Source organism: Aegilops tauschii, chromosome 2 (genome assembly GCF_002575655.3).
Source record: "Aegilops tauschii subsp. strangulata cultivar AL8/78 chromosome 2, Aet v6.0, whole genome shotgun sequence".
Classification (NCBI taxonomy): Eukaryota; Viridiplantae; Streptophyta; class Magnoliopsida; order Poales; family Poaceae; genus Aegilops; species Aegilops tauschii.
Genome location: NC_053036.3, coordinates 572,663,023 through 572,690,488, shown reverse-complemented (window position 1 = coordinate 572,690,488; position 27,466 = coordinate 572,663,023). Strand labels below are relative to the sequence as shown.

The 27,466-nt window shown below is 45.1% G+C and overlaps 3 protein-coding genes and 1 pseudogene across 3 annotated transcripts; 3 read left to right on the top strand and 1 right to left on the bottom strand.

Annotated features, from left to right (window-relative positions):
- Positions 1-4,832: 4,832 nt before the first annotated feature.
- Positions 4,833-9,163, top strand: LOC109768952 (probable nucleoredoxin 1-2). The gene is made up of 4 exons (XM_020327687.4): positions 4,833-5,188; positions 6,494-6,979; positions 7,074-7,562; positions 8,333-9,163. The coding sequence occupies exons 1-4, from the start codon at positions 4,895-4,897 to the stop codon at positions 8,996-8,998; spliced, it is 1,935 nt and encodes a 644-aa protein (XP_020183276.2). The 5' UTR covers positions 4,833-4,894; the 3' UTR covers positions 8,999-9,163.
- A 3,268-nt stretch (positions 9,164-12,431) lies between these two features.
- On the top strand, positions 12,432-14,635 carry LOC109768953 (transcription factor GTE7). Its single transcript, XM_020327688.4, has 3 exons — positions 12,432-13,875; positions 13,975-14,140; positions 14,243-14,635. Exons 1-3 carry the CDS (start codon positions 12,694-12,696, stop codon positions 14,305-14,307), a joined length of 1,413 nt encoding a protein of 470 aa, XP_020183277.1. The 5' UTR covers positions 12,432-12,693; the 3' UTR covers positions 14,308-14,635.
- Positions 14,636-14,759: 124 nt separating this feature from the next.
- LOC120973745 (uncharacterized) lies at positions 14,760-15,925 on the top strand. The gene is made up of 3 exons (XM_040399789.3): positions 14,760-15,156; positions 15,301-15,427; positions 15,530-15,925. Exons 1-3 carry the CDS (start codon positions 15,019-15,021, stop codon positions 15,592-15,594), a joined length of 330 nt encoding a protein of 109 aa, XP_040255723.1. The 5' UTR covers positions 14,760-15,018; the 3' UTR covers positions 15,595-15,925.
- An 861-nt stretch (positions 15,926-16,786) lies between these two features.
- Positions 16,787-26,557, bottom strand: LOC109768954 (uncharacterized; annotated as a pseudogene).
- Between the last annotated feature and the right edge of the window lie 909 nt (positions 26,558-27,466).

Below are 27,466 nucleotides of genomic sequence, written 5' to 3'. Positions count from 1 at the left end.
CTCATCACTCACGAGAAAATGGCCAGTAACCGGGATGCCCAGTCCCATGCTTAAATCAAATTAAAATAATTGCAAACAAAATTCCCCCAGAACTTTTGTTAGTTGGAGGCACCCGTTGTTTCGGGCAACCCATGGATTGATGCTTGTTGGCGGTGGGGGAGTATAAACTTTACCATTCTGTTTGGGAACCGCCTATAATGTGTGTAGCATGGAAGATATCGAGATCTCTCAGTTGTTATGTTGACAATGAAAGTATGCCACTCAAAATATTATTTATCTCTATTTCAAAACTCGAGCTCTGGCACCTCTACAAATCCCTGCTTCCCTCTGGGAAAGGCCTATCTATTTACTTTTATGTTGAGTCATCATCCTCTTATTAAAAGCACCAGTTGGAGAGCACCGCTGTCATTTGCATGCATTACTATTAATTTACATTGAGTATGACTGTGACTGGATTTCTTTTACCATGAATTACAATGTCTAGTCAGTCCTTGATCTTCAAAGGTGCTCTGCATTTATGTTTTGCGGTCTCAGAAAGGGCTAGCGAGATACCATCTTGTTATATCATATTATGATTGTTTTGAGAAAGTGTTGTCATCCGAGATTTATTATTATTGCCCGCTAGTTGATTATGACATTGATATGAGTAAACATGAGACCTAAATGTTATTGTGAATATGGCTAGTTCATAATCTTTGCTGAAAACTTGAATGCTGGCTTTACATATTTGCAACAACAAGATCAAACAGAGTTTGTAAAAGTTTTTCTTTATCACTTTCAGTTTGTCAATTGAATTGCTTGAGGACAAGCAAATGTTTAAGCTTGGGGGAGTTGATACGTCTCCAACGTATCTACCTTTCCAAACACTTTTGCGCTTGTTTTGGATCTAACTTGCATGATTTGAATGGAACTAACCCGGACTGACGCTGTTTTCAGCAGAATTGCCATGGTGTTATTTTTGTGCAGAAATAAAAGTTCTTGGAATGACCTGAAACTTCATGGAGAATATTTTTGGAATAAATAAAAAATACTGGCGAAAGAATCAGCACTAGGGGGCCCACACCCTGTCCACGAGGGTGGAGGGCGCGCCCCCCTGCCTCGTGGCCCCCCTGAGGCTCCACCGATGTTAACTCCAACTCTATATATTCACGTTCGGGGAGAAAAAAACCAAAGAGAAGGATTCATCACGTTTTACGATACAGAGCCGCCGCCAAGCCCTAATCTCCCTCGGGAGGGCTGATCTGGAGTCCGTTCGGGGCTCCAGAGAGGGGAATCCATCGCCGTCGTCATCATCAACCATCCTCCATCACCAATTTCATGATGCTCACCGCCGTGCGTGAGTAATTCCATCGTAGGCTTGCTGGACGGTGATGGGTTGGATGAGATTTACCATGTAATCGAGTTAGTTTTGTTAGGGTTTGATCCCTAGTATCCATTATGTTCTGAGATTGATGTTGCTACGACTTTGCTATGCTTAATGCTTGTCACTAGGGCCCGAGTGCCATGATTTCAGATCTGAACCTATTATGTTTTCATGAATATATGTGAGTTCTTGAACCTATCTTGCAAGTCAATAGTCACCTACTATGTGTTATGATCTGGTAACCCCGAAGTGACAATAATCGGGACCACTCCCGGTGATGACCGTAGTTTGAGGAGTTCATGTATTCACTAAGTGTTAATGCTTTGGTCCGGTACTCTATTAAAAGGAGGCCTTAATATCCCTTAGTTTATAATAGGACCCTGCTGCCACGGGAGGGTAGGACAAAAGATGTCATGCAAGTTCTTTTCCATAAGCACGTATGACTATATTCGGAATACATGCCTACATTACATTGATGAACTGGAGCTAGTTCTGTATCACCCTATGTTATAACTGTTGCATGAGGAATCGCATCCGACATAATTATCCATCACTGATCCAATGCCTATGAGCTTTTCACATATTGATCTTTGCTTAGTTACTTTTCCGTTGCCACGGTTACAATTACTAGAAAACTGCTACTGTTACTTTTACCATCGTTACCGTTACTTCCATACTACTTTGCTACTAAATACTTTGCTGTAGATATTAAGTCTTCCAGGTGTGGTTGAATTGACAACTTAGCTGCTAATACTTGAGAATATTCTTTGGCTCCCCTTGTGTCGAATCGATAAACTTGGGTTGAATACTCTACCCTCGAAAACTGTTGCGATCGATCTATTGGGCTATTCCTATAAGTGTCACAAACAACCCTAGAGTTCGTACTAAAATAACACCTTAAGACACACATCAACGAAAACCCTAATGTCACCTAGATACTCCAATGTCACCACAAGTATCCGCGGGTTCGATTATACGATATGCATCACACAATCTCAGATTCATCTATTCAAACCAACACAAAGAACTTCAAAGAGTGCCCCAAAGTTTCTACCGGAGAGTTAAGACGAAAATGTGTGCCAACCCCTATGCATAATTCACAAGGTCACAGAACCCGCAAGTTGATCACCAAAACATACATCAAGTAGATCACGTCAATATCCCGTTGTCACCACAGATAAACACATGCAAGACATACATCAAGTGTTCTCAAATACTTAAAGACTCAATCCGATAAGATAACTTCAAAGGGAAAACTCAATCCATTACAAGAAGGTAGTGGGGGAGAAACATCATAATATCCAACTATAATAGCAAAGCTCGCGGTACATCAAGACCGCGCCAAATCAAGAACACGAGAGAGAGAGAGATCAAACACATAGCTACTAGTACATACCCTCAGCCCCGAGGGTGAACTACTCCCTCCTCGTCATGGAGAGCGCCGGGATGATGAAGATGACCACCGGTGATGGTTTTCCCTCCGGCAGGGTGCCGGAACGGGCTCCCGATTATTTTTCATGGCTACAGAGGCTTGCGGCGGCGGAACTCCTGAGCTAGGTTCTGTTCTGGAGGTTTAGGGATATATAAGAGGTGTTGGCGTCGGGAACAAGTCAGGGGGACCCATGAGGCGACGACAAGGACGGGGGGGGGGGTGCCCTCCACCCTTTGTGGTGGCCTCGGGACTCTTCTCTGATATCTTTTCGTTCCAGCATTTTTTATATTTTCCAAAAATAATATCCGTAAATTTTCAGGTCAGTTGGACTCCGTTTGATATTCCTTTTCTGCGAAACTAAAAAATAAGGAAAAACAGAAACTGGCACTGGGCTCTAGGTTAATAGGTTAGTCCCAAAAATCATATAAAACATCCAAGATAGATAATATAATAGCATGGAACAATCAAAAATTATAGATACGTTGGAGACGTATCGCATATCCGCAAATGGGTTGCAACCTTAGGAGCCGAACCGGATGAAAAACTCAGAAATGACTTTCATCGCATCCAACATGACATTGTGATGATCATCATCAAAGACGTCGTCGAAGAAAATGGGATGTTCCATGGCGGCCCTGTATTGCGGGCTGAAGTCCGAACTCGCATAGGCCTACAACGTCAGGACATGACGCCTTTCACAAAAATAGGGTGCATCCTCCCGGATATGGACGAACAGACCTATAGTGATTGACAATGACGATGATGATGTCCACCCAGTTAGTACTTTCTGTAGGATGAAACTTTGAATTTCTGTATGACGAAACTTTGTGATGTAAACGGTCCTCCTAAACTTGTGTAGCGCTCTAGTTAATTAGTTTGGGTACAATGAACTTCGTTAATTATGTTTACTATATGTTGCTTCTATTTGCTAACTCTTTCTCTTTGTGTTGCTTACGTATATTATGTTGCATATTATCAATGAATTTTCCTGATGACGATGCATCTCTGTCAGGGATATAGATCGATATTGAAGAAGTGCTAGGCCATGTACATAGGAAGGATTCCAGGAGTGTACGATGAGTGGCCAGAGTGTCAGGCGCAAGTCGACCGCTTCCCAGGCAGCAGCCACAAAGGGTTTCAAAGTAGAATCCAAGCGGAAGCTAATTACTTGAGGTTCACGCTAGCACGAGAGAGGAATCATAACCGGCTTAAGAACTACTTCATAATCCCGCTCTTGCTCATAGTGATCGCTCGTCTTTTGTATATCATAGTTTAGATCGGTGATGAAACATGTGTATGTGACCATGTAGTTGCATGTATTCGAGACTTGTAATAATTTGTATCACTATTTCGAGATGATGACGAGACATTTGTATTGGATCATTATGATGATGAGGCTATGTTGTAGCACTTCGATGATGATGATGAGACATTCTTGTCTCATATTAGTTTCAATGTATGTGTACATTGTTATTGTATAAAATCTATATAAATACTATGTAAATATGTAGAAAAAGAAAAAATACAGAAAATCTTAGCAGTGACGCGGGGTAAGGGAGTACTGCTGCACAGACTTAGCAATGACACGAGATTCATACCAGCGCTGCAGATAGTTAGCAGTAGCGCTGGATGGACCCGCGTTACTGCTAAGTTTGTGTAGCAGTAGCACGGAGCTGTACCCAACGCTACTGCTAAAAGTTAGCTGCAGCGCGCTAGCAATAACACGGACACCCGCGCTATTGCTAGCCCTTTATCTTGTGCTACTAATAGTTTTTTTCCCTAGTAATGTTACTAGTGTATGGACACTTCACAGAAAATGATGGCGAGTTTTTTTTTTGCCCCAGCTTCCAGTAAACAACGGTTATTTAGAGAAAGAGGAGTTGTTGAAGTTGCTCTAAGCACAACGGGGGAAGTTATAGGTCTCTTCATTGTAGAAATATTTAATTTATTTTCCCGTGTACAACCTTTTTTTAAATGAATTCTGGTGCACACCCGCTCCATTTCACACTTGGACGGCGCAATAATTTTGGACAGAGCAGCCCTGTGGCGGTTCTCCAACCTTCGGTGCGAAGGAAGCATCCGCACTTGGCATCCGAGGCATGACGCCAAGTCGTCGTAGACGGAGACCCACCACCGTCCCTCACGCGGTCACGCCCCTGTATATAAACCCCCCAACCGTGCCACCCAAATCCCTCTCCCAAAACAAACGGCATAAACCACGGCCTCGACCCGCTCCGTCTCCGCTCCCCCCACTTCCAGTCCACTTCCCCTCCGACCCACCCCTCAAGCGAAGGCACCGGATGGCGGCGTCCTCCCCCACCCCCGGCGGCGGCCTCGGGGCCATCCTCGCCGCCGGCGACAGGGACTACCTCATCCGCAACTCCGGCGAGCAGGTCTGCTCCGTTCCCCCCTCTCTCTCACATGGCTCTTCCTGTGCGATCTCGCGATTAGTCCCTTCCCCTTGGCCCGATGCTAGTCGCATCGCGCTCCGTGTTTAGCATCTCTCCTGTTTATTTCGTTTGATTGGTCGATTTAGAGCTCGGGCTGTAGTTATCAACACCTAGCTAGCGCAAATAGGATGAGACGGGTTCTCTTTTTCAGCAAGGATTCTGTCGGATTAACAGTACTAGAGTGAACGATTCGGCTTGATCGAGGTGTCAATTGATTATTAAATAATATCTGCGATGGTGTCGGTGGTATGTGACTGGCTTGTTCTAACTTGAAATAGCATCTCGCTTGTTTATTTCGTTTGATTGGTCGATTTAGAGTTCGAGCTGTATTTATCAACCGCTAGTGCAAATAAGATGAGATGGGCACTTTTGTTTAGAAAAAAGATTCTATTGAATAAATAGTACTACTAGAGTGCACGATTCGGCTTGATCGAGGTCAATTGATTATCAGATAATATCTTATATTGGTGGTATCTCATTGGCTTGAAATAGCTGCACTATGGTCAACTTTCACGGGTGGGTTGTTGTAATTCTGTTCCTTCGTGTCTGTCTTATCTTAGTTTTCTATTTCAATCTAGACTCCAGAGTTGACTCGATTTGTCTAAAAGTAATACTCCATCTGTCACGGGCGACTACTAGGAATTTTTACCAACAAGGCCACAACTATTAGATTAGTATGTGGTTTATGTGAAACAAAGTTGCAATCATAAGCAACTAATTTTAATTGAAATATGATGGCATCAGTTTTATGTTACATATATCACATATTAACAAACTTATTGTTGGTCAAAGTCTTTCCATAGCGATTCAGCATACACCTTACATTCTGGGACAGAGATTGGCATGTTTCCTTCTATGGATAGAGATTTGGTGTATATGTAATGGTCTTTCGGAATAGTTTTGTTCAGTTCAATTTTCTCTTGTGTTGTGAATGATAGTTGGCAATTTCATTACCATAACCCCGATTTGAAAAAGGAGGTCGGTTATGATATTTCATAGGAAGTACATTAAATTGATCACAAAAGTGATGCAAAGTGGTCAGGTTGTAGGGGATGAGTTACATGGTGGATACTCAATTTTGTTATTATTAGGCAGTGTGCATCAGATTCTTTAAATTTGTGTAAGCAAAAGCAAAGAAAGACAGTTACATGATATGAATGAAAACATGTGTAACTAACTTGTTCGCATGGACCAGCCTGTAGTAGCTGAACCTGACGCTCTGCAACTGTTCCTTCTGTCATATTTCAGGTGAAGATCAGCAGCATTGAGGGAGACACTGTAGCTATCTATTTCTCGGCCTCATGGTGCCCGCCATGCCAGCGGTTTACGCCAAAGCTTATTGAAGCATACAAAGAACTTACCTCACATGGCAAGAGCTTTGAGGTGATCTTTGTTTCAGGCGACCAAGATGAGGAAGCATTCAATGCCTATTTTGCAAAGATGCCGTGGTTGGCAGTTCCTTTCTCCGACTCTGAAGGCCGTAAAAGCCTTGATGAGCGGTTTGAGGTCAACGGTATTCCACACCTTGTTTTCCTTGATGCAAAAACTGGCGAAGTTCTTACTGATGAAGGAGTTGAGTTTGTGAGTGAATATGGAATAGAAGCTTATCCTTTTACAACTGAGAGGATCAATGAATTGAAGGAACAAGAAAAGGCTGCTAAGGATAACCAAACTATTCATAGTGTGCTTGCTACACCAAATCGTAACTATGTAATTTCAAACACGGGGGAGAAGGTAACTGATCAATCACAGTTCTTTTATTGTCTATTCACGCTTTTACAGATCTAGACATTCTTATGATCTAATTTGCAATGTTACTTGTACCCAGGTACCCATCGTTGATCTTGAGGGGAAGTATGTTGGTATATGCTTTGTAGTGAACGGCTATCCTCCAGTTGAGGAATTTACCCCAGTGCTTGCCAAGATATATGCGAAACTCAAAGAAGTGGGGGAGAAGTTTGAAGTTGTAGCTGTATCCTTGGACAGTGACGAGGAATCATTCAATAACAGTTTTTCAAGCATGCCTTGGCTTGCCATTCCCCAGGGCGACAAGATGTGTCAGAAGCTTGTCAGTTACTTTGAGCTTAGTGATCTTCCTACACTAGTGCTGATTGGTCCTGATGGGAAGACACTGAGCAGCAATATTGCAGACATAATTAATGAGCATGGTTTGGATGCATGGGAGGGGTTCCCCTTCAATGCAGAGAAGCTGGAAATTCTAGCAGAGAAGGCAAAGGCTAAAGCAGCGTCACAGACATTGGAGTCCCTTCTGGTTACTGGTGACGTAGACTTTGTCATTGGGAAAGATGGAGCAAAGGTATTTCTTATATATGCTTGATTCCATAGATTAAAGACTCTTTTTGTTGGCAAGAATATATCAACACTATCTGTTTGAAGTATCTTAGAGTATTGCATTGGAGTAAATTAACCATATTGATCTGAATGTTGACTTTCATGCACAATTTTAAAGAGTAGAAATATCCAATTTTTTGTTAGTTGATTTCGTGATAAACGTTCTCACATCTGTACTTGCCTGGCCCTCTTATTTATGTTATGGTTTGTATTAGGTAGACATTTAGACCCTCCATATCATGTTGACATCTTATTTATTTCAAGAGCTTAGGTGGTCATTTAGACCCACCATATCATGCTCACCAAGATCTTACATTTTCTAACTAGCACTACGAAATTGAATGCATATTTGTTGCAACTAGTTGCTGCACCTCTAGTTTGTTCATCTCAATTTGTCCAAAAAAGTTGAAAAACAATCATAAATGTTCTTTGGACCAAAAGAAACAAATCATAGATATAGCGTCCAGATTTCTGAGCCATACAAAAAGGGCAGATTTGAAGGACCAGTGTAGGAATAGATGAAGAATGGACAAAATATTTTGCTAGGGTCCAGGAACAAAGGAAATGATAAAGAGCCATTTATCAGGTAGCCTAAATGTATCACTACAATTCTTAAATCATTGACGATGAGCATATAGTAGTAATTTCAGAATGAGCATATTGTTGAGGTGTTCTACACTTCTGATGTGATAAGTATGAGAAGACTGAAATATACTTTGTAATGTATTGTGTCAGGTTCCTGTAGCAGAACTTGTTGGGAAGACTGTCCTCCTCTACTTTTCAGCTAAATGGTGTGGGCCATGCAGAGCCTTCCTGCCTACACTTGTGGATGTTTACAACAAGATCAAGGAGAAGAACAGCGATTTCGAGATCGTCTTCATCTCCAGCGACAGGGACCAGAGCTCATTCGACGACTTCTTCTCTGGCATGCCATGGCTCGCCATCCCCTTGGAAGACGAAAGGAAGGCGTACCTGAAAAAGAAGTTCAAGATCCGCGGAATCCCGTCTCTCGTCGCCATTGGTCCTGATGGAAAGACGGTCAACACGGACGCGAAGACTTCGCTGGCGGTCCATGGCGCCGACGCGTTTCCGTTCACCAGCGAGAGGATCCAGGAGCTGGAGAAGAAGATCGACGAGATGGCGAAGGGGTGGCCTGAGAAGGTGAAGCACGAGCTGCACGAGCACGAGCTCGTGCTGGTCCGCCGCCCCAGGCCGTACGGCTGCGACGGGTGCGAAGAGATGGGCACCTCCTGGTCCTACAACTGCGCGGAGTGCGACTTCGATCTGCACGCCAAGTGCGCGCTGGGTGAGGAGAAGAAGGGAGAGGAGGTGAATGGGCAGGAGCATGCTGCTGCCCCAGCTGGGTACGTGTGCGAGGGAGACGTCTGCAGGAAGGCCTAGGTAGGTAGCGTTGTGTTGTGCGTGTTCCTTGCCAGCTGAAGCGTGTCTGAATCATGTGCTGTGTGGTGTGATGATAAATAAATCTTGCATCCGATGATTTGGCTTGTGAAGTATTTGTCGTGGTGACATTTATTATGTGCAAAATCGTCCAAGTATATGGTTTCAGATCTTTGCGTTTTTGGCATTTGCTCTTTTTATTTATTTATCTTTGTGTTCTGTTTCTGTCGGTTCACCCAGCAAGTAGAGAGATGACTGTCCCAGTTACCCCTGCTCCTATTCCTTCACCCGTCCACTGTTCTCTGATGATGTTCTGGAAATTTCAGAAGCGGTTTGAAAATTGTAGAGAAGGTTTCCAAAATTTGAGGATGAATATTTCAGAAATTAGAACTTTCAAATTCTCATCTAGGAACACCATGAGATTTCAGAGACGAGAGGCATATATCTTTAGCCCATTTGAAACCCCTGCAGCCTCAAGCGAACAAGAAAAGGCGAACCAAATTACGACAGGGCTATTTCTTGCCCGTTGTGAGACGGTAGTTCCATAAGCGGCGCTACTGAGCCGCAAGTTTTTTTTTCCTTTGTAGTATTCCTTTCGTTTTTTCACTGTTTGCGTCGGTTTTTATTTTTTTTTGTTTTCTTTGTTTCTTTCTTCGGGTTTTTTATTTTTATTGTTTCTTTTATCGGTTTTCTTTGGGTTTTTCTCATTTTCATTTTTTAACACATGTCTATATTTTTCATACACAATGTACATTTTTCGTATACATAGAGAACATTTTTATACACTTTTAATATTTTCAAGCAATTAATTTTTTTTCAAACATATGTTTTGATTTCTATTTTTTTCATATACATTGTACATTTTTTATACAAGTAAAATATTTTTTATACATGTTTAAACATTTTTCAAATACATCATTAACATTTTCTCCAGTACATATTGTTGAATATTTTTTTGAATACAAGTTAAACATTTTCCAAATACACATTGAACCATTTTTTTGAATGATACAATTTCTTTTCAAACTATGTGTGTATTTTTTTGTAACACACATTTTTGAAACTCGTAGCATTTTTTAAAATGGAAAGAAACTTTTTTCTGAATTACACAAACATTTTCTTGACACGCGCAAGAGATGGATGACAATATGATGCTCAAGGGGCATTGTGTCGTCGAGACCGTCATTTTTGCCGCTCATGCCAACCAAAAAACCCCGAGGAACATCTCGCCATCAAGGCGTCCGTTGAAGTCACTTGCGTCGACCAGGTCTCGTAGGCTGCATACGTGGCCAAACAAAATAGAGAGCTTTTGGAACCACGACAAGTATTCCAAACAGAACCCCTCGTGCGGCGAGCAAGCGACGCCGCCACAATGCCGGGCAAGCGAGCTCGAGCTGCGCGGGCTCGAGCTTGCTTGCCCAACGTCGTGGCGGTGTTGCTTGCTTGCCGTGCTTCTGTGCCCACCTCGGCCTCCACCAGCCACGGCCGTAGGTGGATCTGCCGGTCATGGATCTGTCGTTGACGACGAAAAAGGGTAGGAGATGCATGGTTAATTGCTCGCCCCAGCTCTTTAAACCTAGCGACGGAGGAGTATTTTCGCGGCGGAGCTTATCCGGTTTGCTAACCCTAAAAGACCGCCGGCCTTGTATGTATAGTAGCCGAGAGGCAGATTTGCGGGTTGCCTAAAAAAATTTACAGACCGATGGGCTTTTAGCAGATCTATTCGGGCTGTAAAAAGGCAAAAACCTGAAAAACAACCGTAATTTTACGTGCCGGTGAGGTTTTAGCGGATATGCTAGAGATGCTCTAAACATACCGTCTTCGCGACCAACGGCGGCACCGCCTCGTAGCATGTCATGTGGTGCCTCAGAAAATTCCAGCTGTTAAATGTTCCGTGCCTCTCAGGATAATAAATCACGTCTGTCCTAGGCTAGCCGACTCACCAGGCACATAGTAACGTTGCCCAGTTTTTTTTGAAACACGGTGCCTTAAGAGTCCAATTCTTGAAAAAAGATAGAAGAGAATTGCCCCGTTAATTAACGGAAATCCGGACGAAAACCGTTACAACATGCCCATATGATAGGGTACCTGATTAACCTGACTACCCACAAGACCCACATGAACCCCGCCGAGGAGAGAAACCGTCAAGGATGACAGCCATGTCATCGTCATCACCTCTTCTCGAGCAAGCAACTTCGACTCCACTGCTGGCAACCCGTTGAGACCCCTCCGAACGAATGAAACACGAGAATCCCGTCGACCACCTACCAAACAATCGGCCACAAGCGTCGAGGACAAGGCAGCTTCGATTTTGCTAATGAGCTTCATAGAAGAAAGTTGCAAGCCTCGCACCGACCTAGTCCAACACAACCTCCAAAGTGCACCGACCACTGAAACCACCCTCATGTAGTCATCATTGCCGCAGGGCCCCGGCGCACACAGCTCCGACTTCTCTGTCACAGTGAGAAACATGATGTCGATGGTCTGATGCGTCAAAGGGAACGTTGCCCAGTTTCAGCACTATTGGAAGTTGGAACCCAATCGAAGGCGTCGTGCTAGCCTAATTCCCCCATGCGCTGCCAATGCGTATGGCGCGCGATCTCGCCTGAGGCAGCCGCGCGTGTATCACTCGGCCTCGACGCCGCTCTGCGCCGACTCCCAGCGTGGACCGGTCCGTGGCAGCGGCACCACAGTCTACTCCACAGACCACACGCGCGGGCTTCACTTCACTGCCCCGCAGCCATAGTCAGCAGCCAGCCGCGCCAAAACAGTTCCACGACGTCACACTAGCCGCGCCCACCTCTCCAGCTGCGACAATCCGTCACGCACGGTGACGGTTCGTGAATGCCGCAACCAGAAAAGAGACCACGCACAGTCCGCACAGATCGCGTCGGTTCTGTCGTCCTACAAGCAAAAGGAAAGCGGCCACAGCCGGCCCACAGGTAGGCCGGCATTCAAGACGGCCAAAGCACTCCGCGGATCAAAATCATGCTTTTCTGCCTCACAGGACGGGACGGGACGGGGTTAGGCTGGGGCACATGGTGGCTCCCTCCAAACGTAACGTCGCTCGCTCCCTCGCTTTGGCCTCGCATATAAAGGCAGGCATAGATTCGAAAGCAATCCAACATGGGGGGACGCATGGCAGGGCTCCCATACGCATTTGCTGCCGTATCGGGACGTAAAATGCAGCATCCCAATCTTCAAATGCCTGTACGTTGGCCCAGAGAAAGAATTTTTTTTTTTTCAATCTACCCCGGAACAAAACAAGCAGGGTAAATTGGCTTCACTGGATTCGTGTACGTTGGTCCAGAAGGGAACAATTGGTTCGCGCCACGAGAGAGCCGTGCAAGTCAAAGTTCCCGCGGAGGCCCGCATTCCGGTCCACCCGCTCTTCACGTCCCGCTGCCAGCCCGGCCCCACGGCCCACCCAGCGCGCGCGCCCCACGTGTCAGAGATCCCCGCCGTCCACCCTCTCCCTCCGTTCCCCCGCCTCGGGCCGAATCCGGGCCGTCCAGAAGCCAACTAACGGCGTGGATGCTGCCTTCCTTCCCCATCGCCGGGCGGATCCACCAGCCGCGCAGCGGAAAAAAAATCTCCCCTCCCCCCCTCCTCGGCTGCCGTGCCGTGCGCTCTCGGGGACGGGGACGGGGACCGGATCCAACTGGCAGAGCCCACCACCGATCCCGGCACCGGCGGCCATGGCCTCCGCGCTCATCGCCGGCCGCCGCGCGCAGAGCCACCACTGGGGGGACAATCGCGGCCCGCTCGCGCCCGCCCCGAGCCCTAACCCCGGCCACCGCGCCCTCCCGCCCGCCGACGGCTCGAGGGCGCAGCACCCGCTGGCCTCGCCGGGGGTTGGCTACGTCACGTTCCGGCCGTCGGGGCTCACGCACCGCGAGGCCGGCGCGCTCCGGGACCGCCTCGCCGGCGAGCTCGGCCAGGTCCGCGCCCTCCTCTCCCGCATCGACGCGTGGCAGCAGGAGCTGGAGCTCGAGCAGCAGCGGCCGCAGCCGCCGCGGCGGGGCCAGGCGAGGGAGGACGGCCTCCCCGCGCCCCCGCCGAAGCTGCGGGCGGCGATGCGGAAGCGGTGCGCGCAGATCCTGTCCAAGCTGCGCAAGGACAAGCGGAGCATCTGGTTCAACGCGCCCGTGGAGGTCGAGACCCTCGGCCTCCACGACTACCACGCCGTCATCAAGAGCCCCATGGACCTCGGCACCGTCAAGGCCAACCTCGCCGCCAGGAAGTACCCCTCGCACGACGCCTTCGCCACCGACGTCCGCCTCACCTTCTCCAACGCGCTGCGGTACAACCCGGCCGGCCACACCGTCCACACCTTCGCCGGCGACCTCCTCGCCTCGTTCGAGAAGATGTACGCAGCGGCCGTCTCTTGGTTCGAGGAGGAATGCAGGCGCCTTCCATCACCGGTGCCGGTGCCGGTGCCGGTGCCAGTGCCAGTGCGAGCGGAACTTCCACCTCCGGTTGTCCCACTCCCAGCACAGGTCAAGCCGAGGGCGGTGAGGATGCCGAAACCCAAGGCGAGGGAGCTGAACAAGAGGCAGATGAGCTTGGAGGAGAAGAACATGCTTAGGGCGGGGCTGGAGAGCTTGCCTGAAGAGAAGATGCATAATGTGCTGCAGATTGTGCGCAAGAGGAATGTCAATAACCCAGAGCTGCTTGGGGATGAGATTGAGCTGGATATCGACGAAATGGACATCGAGACGCAGTGGGAGCTTGATCGATTCGTCAACAACTTCAACAAGGCTCTCAAAAAGAGCCGACGAGCTGCAATGATAAATGGGGACATTGCTGATGTCAATAATGCTGATGGAGCTGGAGCTGTGAATGGTGCTGTGCCTGTTTTGGTTGATCATGCTGATGTGGTAATGGCCGTAGAGGAAACATCATGTGTTCTTCTTGTTTGCAGTTAGTGGATATGCAAATTGGACTCTCATGGGTGTTGTTTGTTTTGTTATTTACAGGAGAGTGAGAATCCTGAGAACACTGTAGTGCCTGAGCAGGTGGATGAGTATGTAGATATTGATGATGAGATGCCAACCGCAACTTACCAATCAGTGGAGATCGAGAAGGGCGCTGAGGCCACAAGTGTCTCTGGTGGTTCGGGAAGTGGTTCTTCATCATCCAGTGGTACTGTCGAACTTACTGTTTATTATTTTCCTTTTTGGGAAACATCATTTATTCTCATGAATTAAACTTCCTACAATGTTTCTTGTCCAATTTTCTTTACAGGTTCAGGGTCAGGGAGCTCAGGGGACAGCGCCTCAGAAGCTGGCGATGCTCGTTCTCTTGTTTAGAGGAGGTTGTTCTAACAGTAGGATTTGAGTAGGTGGAGGATGTGAGTACTTATTTCTGGGATGTTCATGTCTGCTTGGATTTTAGTTAACTTAGTTCCTAGTGGATGGCTGGCTTTGTGGGTAATCTGATAGCTCAGCTCGACTATGTCTATAGAAGTGAAAAGTGGAGGGTACCGAGTCATGTTGTAGTTCATCTGGCCTTCTATCTGAAGGTGGCTTTTGTATTGATGTGTTTTCTCTAGCACATCTGTTGTGTACTTGATGCTTATGGGCGACATAACTATCGCATCCGAGTAAGAAAATGTTGAAATCATGGTTTTCATCTTTATCTGGTGACTTATATGGATATGAGAATGGTTTAATCTTTCTCAGAGGTATATGAATGAAAAAAAATATCAGTAGCCATGCAAACCTGAGTTGACGCTGCTCGCCTTTTCTGAAATTATACCCTTGATTTCAGTTAGAGTATGAATTATTTTTAACTGGCTTGTTATTACTGGGTAAGAGAACTTCCTGTTGCTGCAAGCTTTTCCCAACATTTAACTGGAGTGCCAGTAAAACGTGTTTGGTGTGCTGGTGCAAATTTCTGAGTTAATTTTACATTCAAATATTTCTGAGGTTACTTAGCTTGTGTTTTCCAGTGGCAAATTTGCCCCTTGCGAATGTTCTTCTTTTCTTTGCAGGGATTGCTATGGTTCATCAAGTGCTTACATGGTTGAAATGTTCAACAAGGCGCTCAAAAAGAGCCGACGAGCCGTGATGATGAATGGGGACATTGCTGATGTCAACAATGCTGATGGAGCTGAAACTGTGAATGGTGCTGTGCCTATTTTGGTTGACAATGCTGAGGTGGTAATGGCCGTAGAGGAAACAACATGTGTTGTTCTTGTTTGCAGTACTGGATATGCAAATTGAACTCTCACGGGGTGTTGTTTGTTTTGTTATTATTTACAGAAGAGCGAGAATCCTGGTAACACTGTAGTGTGTGTGCAGGTGGATGAGTATGTAGATATTAATGATGAGATGCCAACCGCAACTTACCAATCAGTGGAGATCAAGAAGGGCACTGAGGCCACGAGTGTCTCTGGTGGTTCGGGAAGTGGTTCTTCATCATCCAGTGGTACTGTCGAACCTACTGTTTATTATTTTCCTTTTTAAGAAACATCGTTTATTCTCATGAATTAAACTTCCTACAATGTTTCCCATCCAATTTTCTTTACAGGTTCAGGGTCAGGGAGCTCAGGGGACAGCACCTCAGAAGCTGCCAATGCTCGTCCTCTGGTGTAGAGGGGAGGTTGTTCTAACAGTAGGATTTGACTAGGTGGAGGATGTGAGTACTTATTTCTGGGATGTGCATGTCAGCTTGGATTTTAGTTAATTTAGTTCCTAGTGGATAGCTGGCTTTGTGGGTAATCTGATAGCTCAGCCCGACTATGTCTATATAAGTGAAAAAGTGGAGGGTACCGAGGCATGTGGTAGCTCATCACTTCATCTGGCCTTCTGATCTGAAGGTGGCTTTTGTACTGATGTGTTTTCTCTAGCACATCCATTGTGTATGAAATTCTATATATGCTTATGGGCAACGTAACTATGGCAAAGGAGTAAGAAAATATCGAAATCCTCCCTGGCGTCTTTGTCTGGTGATGCCTACTGATATGAGAATGGCATATGAGTGATAAATTTCAGTAGCCACGCAAATCTGAGTATATTATGATTTTTTGTCCCAGTGATATTGCTTGCTTTTTGTGGAAATTGTATCTTTTGATTTTAACAAGTCTTTGTGCCGTTATGTTGTCTGACACGACAAGACATTAAACCGGCCTGTTATTGTCGGATAATTTAAGAATTTCCTCCTGTCGGAAGCTTTTCTTGACGCATGACTGTGGACAAACCAGTAAATGGTGTCGGCGTGCTGTTTCAGTTTCTAATAAGTTAAATTTCTTGTGTTTGTCAGGTGCAGCAAATTAGGGCCTTGCTAGCTGCTAATGTCTGTCAAGTGCCTACATGGTTGATGCAGTTCCAATGCGTGCTTGAGATGGTTCTACATGCGTTCACCCAGACAACTTGTCACATTGTTGACCACGGCTCCAGCATAGCCGCACGGGATAGTAAGCTCAATTACCACAAGTCCATATAACATCCTGATCACAATAGAAAGATTGATTAGACCATCAGCTATCATGTACATTTGTTAATCTTTTGTTAACGCATACGGCAAAGCATGCTACAACTGATAGAAGGGCTTTAGGAAAATTGTCTGAAGACCGAATCATATGCAGAGAGACGGTCTTTTTTACATTGAGCATAGTGCACATTTATGAGGGTATATCAATTCTGAATATAACATAATGTATGGCCCAAGTTTAGGAGAGCAGAGGGACAGTGGTCACAGAATCTGGGCAGCCTAGTGCATGCAGGTCTGTGGCAAATTATTGATTACAAAACATCAGGAATACATGTGTACTGCTAAAATGCTAGTGGGAGCCTTGAGATGATGGAGCAGGAATGTATCTTGAACCTATTGAGGGAAGTAAGGGTGTCCAGCCTCGCAGGAAGATCTACGAGATGATAACAACCACAAATGTCGAGCTCTTGCAGGGACTTAAGCAGCAGAAGCGCTCTCTTGCTCATCAGTCAGTGTTGTCGCTTCCATGCTCAAATGACCCAGTTCTAGGCGTTGGAGGGAGGTGAGATGCTTGCAGAATGACTTGGTAAGGACAGATGGGTCATCGATGTGAAGTCCTTCCAGTCGAGGGCAGATCTCATAGCCCTGCCTTGACAAGCTCTCTAAATATGGAGGCAGGCCAGGGCAATCAGATACTTTCAAATGCCTGAGGTTGCCAATGGATTGCAAGCCCTCTAGTGCGGTGAGTGATCCACAGCCTCCAATTATCAGCTCTTCAAGTGCCGTGCATGACTGAAGCTGCAGAGATTCCAAACCTGGGCTGCTCAGTACCTCCAACTTTTTAAGGCTGGTGAGAGGACTTGGAAAACACGGCTGCAGCGTCTCTTGGGAATAGCCGTCGATGTCAAGTTCCCCAAGTGATGTTGGGAATAGCCATCTTCCGTTTGTGCGGTCATCATTTCCGGCTTTATGCACCAAAGGCGAGAACAGCTCGGGGCAGTTGTAGATCGTTATCTCCTCAAGGGAGGTAAATCTAGAGAAGCCGTTCTTGCTCCCATTAAATGTCAGACAAGGGCAGCCCTGAATAGTTATCTTCCTAAGAGAGGAGACGGGATTTGATGGAACGTGCAAGAGTTCGTCTTGAGCTAACCCTGCCAATGCGTCATCTAGATTTCCTGATGACGAGTACCCCCTGTCCATGATAAGATTATACGGGGGCAATTCTCTAAAATCAATTCTTCTAGGTTTGGCGCATGTTGCAGCATCAGAGATAGCCACTTCCCTGCTATTCCACAGAACTCAATAGTGAGACTTTCAAGAGAAGGGAAGGCCTTGCAATTTGCAGTCGGCACATCTTCAAGGATATGCTCTGGAAAAACATGTGAAGAGAACAGTTTTTCGCACCAGTGTATTTCCAACCTCTCTAAAGAGACGAGATGACTAAAACCTTCGAATGAAATAGAAGTTAGATTCCGGCAACCATATATTCTCATCAATTTGATTCTCCTCAGGTTGTGGAATGCCAATATTTTATCATCCAGTACCGTCAACTCACCAGAAGAGTGATCAATAAACCAATTGAAAGATCCAATATGTAACGTTTCACTAGATGACCCCTTCATACTTGGAAGTGTTGAAACTCCACTGATGAGTAACTCAGAAAAGGTGGCTGAAGGTGGAAGAGGGTTCAATACTTTTAAATGAGGGCAATCACGCATAATTAATTTCCTAAGACCAGACAACCATGGCCTCTGCTCTAGTTTGATTTTATGATCGTTCATAAACAGATCAAACGTCTTTAGTGCTTGACACTTATCGATGTGCAATGCCCTTAAGCTAGAGCTCAGACCCCCCACGGAAATGCACAAACATCTTTGCAACTTTGGCATTTCAACTAAAACTAGCTCCTCCAGTGAAGGAACCAATACTTCGATTACTTTCCGCAGGTTGGTCAACTTCAGTTTTATCAGAAGTGGAAACCTTTCCATAAACGGAAGTATTTCCCATTCTCCACAACTGTCTAGATGAAGGGTTCGCAGGGAGGTAACTGAGATATTGTTGGCAAGCCAAGTTGGGGATGTAGCACCATAGTACCCAGATATCTGAAGATGTTTTAAGTCTTGATGTGGTTCAAGACCCTCTAGCACCTCTCTTGCTCTGTCCAGACAAGGCTCGGAACTTGGCCCTCTTTCAACCATTGGCAAGAGCTCTACATCTCTTTCTACATTGTCCACTGGATGTTGAAAGCTCGTGTCAGTGGCATATTCATCTCGTGACGGAGTATGCGTCCACAACAAGCGCAACTCTTCTAAGTGTCTTTTGTCTCTCAGTTTTGCTCCATTAGCCTCATATCTAGTTTTGACATTTTCAAGTTCAGACACACCAAGTTGTACAAGCTCGTTCATAGACTGGAGTTGTGTTATCTCAAAGCCGATACAAGAAAATTGAACCTTAATATTATGAAGTTGTTGAAGTGATGTCATGCTACCAATGCTAGCAATGGAAGAGTATACTCCCTTTTCTGCAACAAGATACCGCAGGTTCACAAGATTATGCATGCCATTAGGTAAAATAGGATCGGTGTTTGAGCCAACATCTAATACCTGAAGATGAAAAAGATTGACCAAAACTTGTGGAAAATCCCCCTCCAACCCATCTGACTCAAGTTTTAGATAACGAAGATGCACCGCGCTTGCCAAACCACATAGGAAGGAACTAAAATCAGCAGATGTTGCAGACATCTGCAGCAGGTGTAAATTATGTGCCTCTTTGAAAATATCTTTGAACAACTGTGAGAAGAAAGAGTCATAGTGCCCAAGTAAAATCAACGTCCTTAATTTACCAACTGATGTAACTGTACTCCTTAGATATTCTTCGAACTTCTCATTACGAAGAATATTCCCATGCTGATCTTTCTTGTATGCAGAGTCAGTTACTATCGATAAATGTCGCACAGTTGACATCATCCCATTGCACTGTAAACCATCTATAGTTGCACACTCAGTTCTTGAGATCATCCTTGCAAAATCATGCATAAGACCACACATAACATACCATGTTTGGCAATTTGAGTGAAAGAATGAAGACGACTCTTCTCCTCTGACTTGCTGAAATAAGCCCATGTTCGTCATATCAATTAAATATTGCCATCCTATCTCCTCCAAGCTCTTACTTAAATTGGCGCAACTCACAAATCCTTGGGAAATCCATATATAAATCAAATCCTTACCCGAGAACTTATGCTTGTTAGGAAATATAGAACAATATGATAGGCATCTTTGTAAATGGTATGGCAGTTCATCATAGCTAAGCTTCAAAGCAGGCATGATGCCTCCGCTGAGACCCAACGATTTCCAGTCTTCTTTCTTGAGAATGTTACTCCAATGATCAACAGTAAGATGATCTCGTAATAGTGCCCCTGCAGTTACTGCTGCTAACGGATTGCCCTTTAACTTGCCTGCTATTTGTCGTCCAATAGTGCATAGATTTCCAGGATTTTCAGAGGCTCTATCACCAAGTGCACATGATTTAAACAATAACCAGAAATCGTCCTCTTCCAAAGCACCTATCTTAATTGGCTCAGTTGTTCCAACCATTTTTGCAACAGATAGTTTTCTTGTTGTCACAAGAATCACATTGCCATTAGCACTATTAAACTTAAAAGGAGCCAACAATTGGTTCCATCGGCAGTCGTTCATGTCATCCCAGACATCATCTAAAATTATTAAAACCCTCTTTGATTTTACATGAATTTTCAAGATCTCCTGAAGCTTCACAAAGCAGTTTATTTCTTCATGTTTTTCTCTAGAAACAAAGTTTAACATCTCCCTTGTTATCCTCACTTCATCAAAGTTTCGAGACACCCAAATCCATACCCTGTGCTGAAATCGACTCTCCACGTTTGGTTCATTGTATACAAGTTGAGTGAGAGCTGTCTTTCCAACACCTGCAACGCCTACAATAGGCAGAACAATTATGCTATTAGATGTGTCATCTGACATCATCAACTTCAAGATGGATTTCTTTTCTGCAACTCTCCCATACAATTGCCTTGAAATAAGACTTGATGTTCTCAGATGCTGATCCGAGGTTGTACTCCGGTTGTGATCTAAACTTGAAGCAGAGTCTGATTCATGTAGCTTGAAAACCTCACTCACTTCCCCTCGGATGTCCTGTAACCGACTAATTATTTGTTGTATTCTGTTTGATAATTCAGCCTTGTTCCAAGGGGTACTTGTGTTAGCTGCGATATTTTGTGCGGATTCCTCATCAACTCTCCTTCTTTTTCTGCTAGATGAATCACCAATTAGATTAGGCCTTGCATTTGTGGTAGCATCATTTGCGGTAGTATCATTGGTGCTGCAGTAAGGAAGAGACCGTCAATTGGAAAATAGAACCACAATGGGGCTCTTATTTAAACAACCCCCTAAAAATGTCACGGTGCAAAGATTCATCAGCTACCTTGACGAGTTTGGTGGCTGGTCATCTAGTCCAGGTTTCTTCTTACAAATCTTGTTATGGTTGAGCATACCTGCTGTCCCGTTCCCGGTTCCGCACTTGATCTCTGTGGGACAGTATTTACATCTTGCTTTGATAGGCTGTCCGTTTACTTCTTTTATGACATCAAAAGAATCCCATGCCTTGGACCGTCGTTTCTTTCCTTTTCCCTTGGATGAGCTGCCAATTACAATAGGCTCGCCGGTGCTGCAGTCAGAAAAAGATGGTGGGCTGGCTATTAGGAAAACCATGGGCTCTCAAGCTGATGTATATCAGTTTTGCTACATTTAAGTCTTCTGAAATTTACTTTTGGGTCAGTCACTCTTTTCTTCTACTAAATATTTTGTCTGTTTTTTTCTTTTCTTATGTGTCAGATTTTGTGTGCGTGCATGTGTGTGTCTTGCCTGCTTGCAAGGGACCTGCATGTGCTGGTGCTGGTGTTGTGAGTGACTTTGTGTATGCTCTTCGTGCATTGCAGCCATGTGCATGTATGCACATGCATGTGTCTTTGTTATCTGAAAATTACGGTATACTTGTTTTTGCATATTGTGCAACCGCGCATTTCATGTGCAAAATTTTCTATTGTCGTCTGTTTCAAGTTTTCTTTATTTCTTTTTTAGAGGGGAAACCAATGCACCTAATTCATTCTACCTTAGGGAAAATTCAGTTTTTGTCTTTTAGCTTCGTACTAGTTTTAGTATTTATTATTGTTTATCAAGTATTTCTAGTCAGTTTTTCTTTTTCTTTATGCGTATGTGTAAATATTAGGTGTGCGTGTGTAAATATATACAAAAGTATTATACAATGTGTATAAATTATACTGTAGTGCAAAATTGCATTATTATCTGCCTATTTTTGCATTCATAAAAATATGCAATTTCAGTACAAACTGTGTGCAAGTTTTTCATCATTTGTTTTTAATTGTTGTTTCATTTTCTTTCTTCTATAAGGGTAATACCAACACCACTAATTTCTTCTATAAGCCAGAATGTTCTTGGTGCTGTTGACTTCGATCTGAAGTTCACATATGTGCTAGCTGGTTGGGAAGGATCAGCACTGATGCTAACATTCTAAGTGACAACATGAGTAGACCTGATGGCATCAATATCCCCGATGGCAAGTTCTACCTAGGAGATGTTGGCTATGCATGTCGGCCGGGTGCTCTTCCACCTCTCAGGAAAACCAGGTACCATCTGAACGAGTTCTCTGGTAGAAACTATCCTACGACTCCACATAAACTTTTTAATCTCTGATACTCCAGCCTTAGAGTTATGGTTGAGAGGGCATTTAGAGCTATGAAGAATATGTTTAAGATCCTGGATCAAAAGTCATTCCACCCTTACCCTACCCAGGGTAAACTTGTTCTTGCATGTTGCATCCTTCATAACTGGATCCTACAATGAGGTTGTGATGAACTTGTGCTGGAGGAGAAAGATGTGAAGCCTGATGATGTTGTCAGCTCCAGTCATGGTGTGGAGGCATTTGACAGCGAAGCCTGGAAGAACAAAGGATGAGGATGGACTTCACCCTATTTAGCATCGATGAACTTTCCCTTATTCAGGCATATGGCTCTTAATTTGTATGCTATTTGTTAGTAGCTAGGATAAATTGCCATATCTTTCCAAGTTAGGACCGAGGCAATGTTCAACCCGTGTGTGGCAAGGTCATCACTAGTGAGAAGTGATCAGACCTTATGCCATTTGCAACCAAATTAACAGCATGTAGTTTGTCTAACAACTGCGATGCAAGCAACCAAATACCATGGTAAAAATTGCTTCCCTGATGCAGGTAGCCTAAATGTAGGCAACCAAACTACATGCAGATGTTGGTTTTTTGCATGCATTAGCTCAAACAGGCTCAACTGGGAAAAGTATGCAAAATGCCCAAAAACAAAGATGTCAACCAAACACATTCCAAGTCCATAAATCTATGGGATTGACTATTACGGACACGGAAGCCTTTCTAGCCGCCTCCTCCTCCTCCACAAAAAAGTTGGGGTTTCTGCCTCGCGCCGACGCCGCCGCAGGTCCGCCTCCTCTCCGATGGCCCTAGGGGCACGGTGGATCTCGGCAAGGGCCGGCGGGAGGGATCCGTTTTTAGTCGTTTCTTTCAGTTTTGCTAGGGTTTGTTCCTGCTAAGGAAGACGAGACGGCATCGGCTTCCTGAAGATGGAATAAAGGTCTCCCCGCCTAGCCCCCTTCCGGCAGTGCGTCTAGCACCGTTGGTGGGCGTGTGGAGGTGTGTCTCCGGCGGATCTATCTTTGGTGGATTTGCTCGGATCTCGTCGTTGTTCGTCTACGTTCGTGTGTCTTCGGATTGGATCCTTCTGGTCTACGTTATTCTTCAGCTGCGGCGACTGCTGTTCTGGTGCGCTGGTCCTACGGGGTCTTAGCACGACGACTTCCCGGCTGTCTACTACAACAAGTTGTGCCCAACTCCGCCAATGGAGGGGCGATGACAGCGGCGCGCCTTCAGCTCGCGTCAGTGTTGGTAGTCGTCACTAGATGGTCTACAGATCTGGATGTAATTCTATTATTTCTGGTATTCGTTGTACTGCATGATTGAAAATGAATAGATTGAAAATTTTCTCGCAAAAAAGATCACTTATTTCTTGCACCGCTAACTTTGGTTGGCCATTGGATCAGTTGGATACTTGGATGTCAAGAATGCATATCTGCATGGAGCGTTATTTGGAGACCCCGTCTAGTTTTAGTACCCCAGAACCAATGGAAAGGTGTGCAAATTGAAGAAGTCTTTGTATGGTCACAAGCAGTTTTTTTTTTGCGGGAGGTCACAAGCAGTTACAAAGAGCGAGGTTTGACAGGTTTCGGTGAGCCACAAACAATGAAATGGAGATCATACGATATTATGTCAGCATTAAGAAACAAATTAACATCCTTGTTATTAATGTGGACAATATTATTATCATGGGAGATGTAAATGTGGAGGTAAGTCGCCTGAAGGTGAGGTTTAGCAACAGATTTGAGGTTAAGAATTTGGGTCAACTCAAGTATTTTTTTTGGTGGCATCAAGATTCCAAGATCTCCCAAAGGTTCAGTTCTCTCTCGATGAGGGTATGCATTTGACCCCTCAGCAAGCCATATGCTTGGGTGTCGGGTTGTTTCAGTTTCAGTAGAGCAAAATCTGTAGTTGTGATAAATCAGGAGATCCTGTTGATAGAGAGAGCTATCAACACCACACTGGATCAGGAGATCCATACTAGCGTCCTGTAGCCTGTAGGTCGATTCATCTATTTGTGGCACACAAGAGCTAACATATTATATGCAATGAGTGTTTTGGGCTCAGCTTTAAAAAGCCCGACCATCGTATCTCAAGCCCGAGCCTGGCCATGAAGCCTGACATTTTGTCTAAATGCAAGCCCGAGTCTGGCCCGGCATGAAAGCCCGAAGCCCAAGGCCCGGCATGAAGCCCGAGCAGTCTGTGGTCAATCATTGTTACCAGTGTGGTTAGATCGATCCCAATGAAAACGCTTCCGGAACCTGCACTTTATAGTTCTCGCAAAAATCAATTCCTTGTATGTGTATACTACTCCCTCCGTTCCTAAATATATTTGTCTTTCTAGACATTTCAAATGGTTACAACATACGGATGTATGTAGACGTTTTTTAGAGTGTAGGTTCACTCATTTTGCTTCGTATGTAGTCATTTGTTAAAATCTCTAGAAAGACAAATATTTAGGAACAGAGGGAGTAGCAAAGATGAGAACACAGAGCAGAAGAATCGCGATCAAACAACAACACAAGGTATACTAACAAAAATCTCACAATGCAATTAATTCTAGTGAGCAATCTACGGCGCAGGGGCCCTGGAGCGGTGGCTCCGGACACGGCGGCGGCAGCGGCCCCTCTGGCGGGGATGACGGGCCAGGAGACAGCTTCAAGTGGCTGTGTCGAGGGCGGTGGATCAAGGGATCATATACCCGAGTTCGTTGCTGGAGGCGTGTGGCGGCTGGAGTTTTCTCCGGCGTCTACGACGCTTGATGTGGGAGATCCGCAACCCTACGGGATTTGTGGATCGGAAGCCAGCCATGTGTTCGAGGAGGTTAGGCTATCCGTGAAAAACACGCCGACTTCCGTCATGGTGGACGATGACGGCGTCATTTTCTTGTTAGAGGCATCATTGATGTAGTTGTTGTCTTCCCGCCCAGGCCGCACTGGGAGAAACCCTAGATCCGGGTCTCCCGGATCGGATGATAGCGGCGCGCGGCGCCGTTTACCCTCCCGAGGCATCGTTTTTCTGGAGCATGTGCTGGCCGAAGGGATCCTGAGGTGGAGTTGTGTGGTCTTACGAGTCGAAGACGACAAGTCTCGGTGGCGGACTCTCGATGATGGACGCGTGCAGGGCGGTGACGCGGTCTGGCTTCGCGGTGGCGTCAACGGCATGCCTGACAAGGTCTTTTCATTGATCCCTACATCGAAGATGGGTTCGCAAAAGGCGCCGGTGGCGACTTTCGGAGTGTGCGCATGTGATGCGCTAAGGGTCCGCTGGACCGGCGTTTCGGTTTTGGATGATTTGTGTAGGGGTGAGGTCAGGGCATGTGGCCCTGATCATGACCACCATTATCCTCAAGCTTGTAGGTGGTGCGACTTTTATCGTCTAGAAGGTGGATTCTGAAGGATCAATGTTTTAGTATCTTGTATAAGGCATTTTGAATAATATAATAAAATGGCCGTGTGCATCGTTCAATGCAGAGACAGAAGATTCAACCTCATTTTCGAAAAACAAAAGTCCTTTTGAAGGTACCTTGAAAGATTTGGTGGATGCGCTCCAGGTCTCTTCGTACAAATCACGGAATGCTCTTTCTCCAAATGGTTCCTCATAGATGACGTGCCATTCGTCTTTGTTTCGCATCTGAACTCTTCTGTACAGTATGTACATTTTGCTTTCACAGGCTTTCCGTCATCCTTTTGTGTGATCGTGAAGTGCTCCCATACGAGCGACCGTAATTTGCCAACACTGCTATTACGTGTAGCAGCATCGCCCCTCGGTATCTCATTGACTCGCTCGGCTCCATCCACACCTTGCCGCTCGTCGCTTGCAACTGTGCCCAAAAACACATGCCCAGGAAAGAAATGCATATTCTTGATAAGATAAGATCAATTTGTCTTTTGAAGCAAGATATATTAGACCGAACTAGTAATAATTAGCACACTTTGATTTGGATCTACGAGCACTAGTACGCGTACCATGCACGCTTGGATCTGCAGGCGGCCAGGCAGTGGGAGTGCCCCCTTGTCCCCGGACCTGCTGTTGGAGCCTGTAGTAGTCGAGCTCGTCCACCACGTCGCCGGCGTCGTACGTAGAGGTGATCCTCCAGAAGGGCGAGAGATTCAGCCAGTGCCTCTTTCCGGATCCCTCTGCCCTTGAGAGCAGAGATCACCATCTTGATTCTCCTGATCTCCGACTTGAGCTTCTCGATGTCATCGGCAAGCCCGGCTTGGCGAATCCAAGCATCAAGCTTGTCGATCAGGAGTGTTGCAAGGATGGTCTCCACCAGCCACGCGATCGCGGCCTCCATCAAATGGGGGGAAAGTACAACTGTACAACAGTACAAGGGATGTGAAGAGAAGCGGCTAGCTTAGCAGAGAAGAAACAATATACAAGGCGGTATTTTTGAGTGGATGAGTGGATGCGGTAGGTGGCTGAGTGGAACAAACCGGATTTGGTAGCTTCCGCCCGCCCACCCGTTTCTCCTCTTTGGGCCCGCCAAGTAAAAGTGGCACTTTTATTTCGTACTCTCTTCATTCCATAACGTAGTGTGTTTATGTTTTCGAAATTTAACTTTGATCATAAATTTAAATAACATGGTCAACTGCGGCGGAAGCATGATAGATACCTTTGAATTCATATTCGTAAAATGTTTTCAAAGGTATAATTTTTCAGTAAAATGATTTATGTATTATTGGTCTAATTAATGATAAAAATGACTCTCGAAAAACCTCCTCTTTGGACGCACTACATTATGAAATGAAGGGAGTATATTTTTTCTGTTCACTTTTTTTGGAGGCTCATTTTATTTATATCTACTAAGAACAATGCACATGCGTTGCAACGAGATATAAATATTCTATTATGTTCGTTTGTGGTTTACCTGTTCATAATAATGCAATTGTGTAAGTAAATGTTTATCAAATTCTGCTCGTGAATTACCTTACATTTTGATCAGAAGTTTGGTAAGTAAATTAAAGTTAAATTAATTTAGAAGATAAGTAGATTAAGTTGATTGATTATCATACACGAAAGGTTGGACCAAGGGGATGGTGGGAAGAAAGATGAAATGAAAATCTTACATTCTTTTTAAGTAGCAGAGATTAAGTAGTAGAGACTAAGACAATGTATGTGTTTTGTAACGGGTTATAAATATTCTATAGTATAATTTGTGATTATCTGCACACATTAATACGATTGTGTAAATAAGTGTCTATCAAATCATGCTCGAGATTTACCTATAGTTTGATGAGAAGTTTGGTTCTCCAATGGTGACCCTCAAATTGCATGTATACGTCCAGCCCACGC

Coding starts and splice junctions, on each gene's coding strand:
- LOC109768953 (XM_020327688.4), top strand. CDS start 12,694: ATGGCCTCCGCGCTCATCGCCGGCCGCCGCGCGCAGAGCCACCACTGG. Junction 13,876..13,974: donor TGGTTGATCATGCTGATGTG/GTAATGGCCGTA, acceptor TGTTATTTACAG/GAGAGTGAGAATCCTGAGAA. Junction 14,141..14,242: donor TGGTTCTTCATCATCCAGTG/GTACTGTCGAAC, acceptor TTTTCTTTACAG/GTTCAGGGTCAGGGAGCTCA.
- LOC109768952 (XM_020327687.4), top strand. CDS start 4,895: ATGACGCCAAGTCGTCGTAGACGGAGACCCACCACCGTCCCTCACGCG. Junction 5,189..6,493: donor TCCGCAACTCCGGCGAGCAG/GTCTGCTCCGTT, acceptor GTCATATTTCAG/GTGAAGATCAGCAGCATTGA. Junction 6,980..7,073: donor TTTCAAACACGGGGGAGAAG/GTAACTGATCAA, acceptor ACTTGTACCCAG/GTACCCATCGTTGATCTTGA.
- LOC120973745 (XM_040399789.3), top strand. CDS start 15,019: ATGGTTGAAATGTTCAACAAGGCGCTCAAAAAGAGCCGACGAGCCGTG. Junction 15,157..15,300: donor TTTTGGTTGACAATGCTGAG/GTGGTAATGGCC, acceptor GTGTGTGTGCAG/GTGGATGAGTATGTAGATAT. Junction 15,428..15,529: donor TGGTTCTTCATCATCCAGTG/GTACTGTCGAAC, acceptor TTTTCTTTACAG/GTTCAGGGTCAGGGAGCTCA.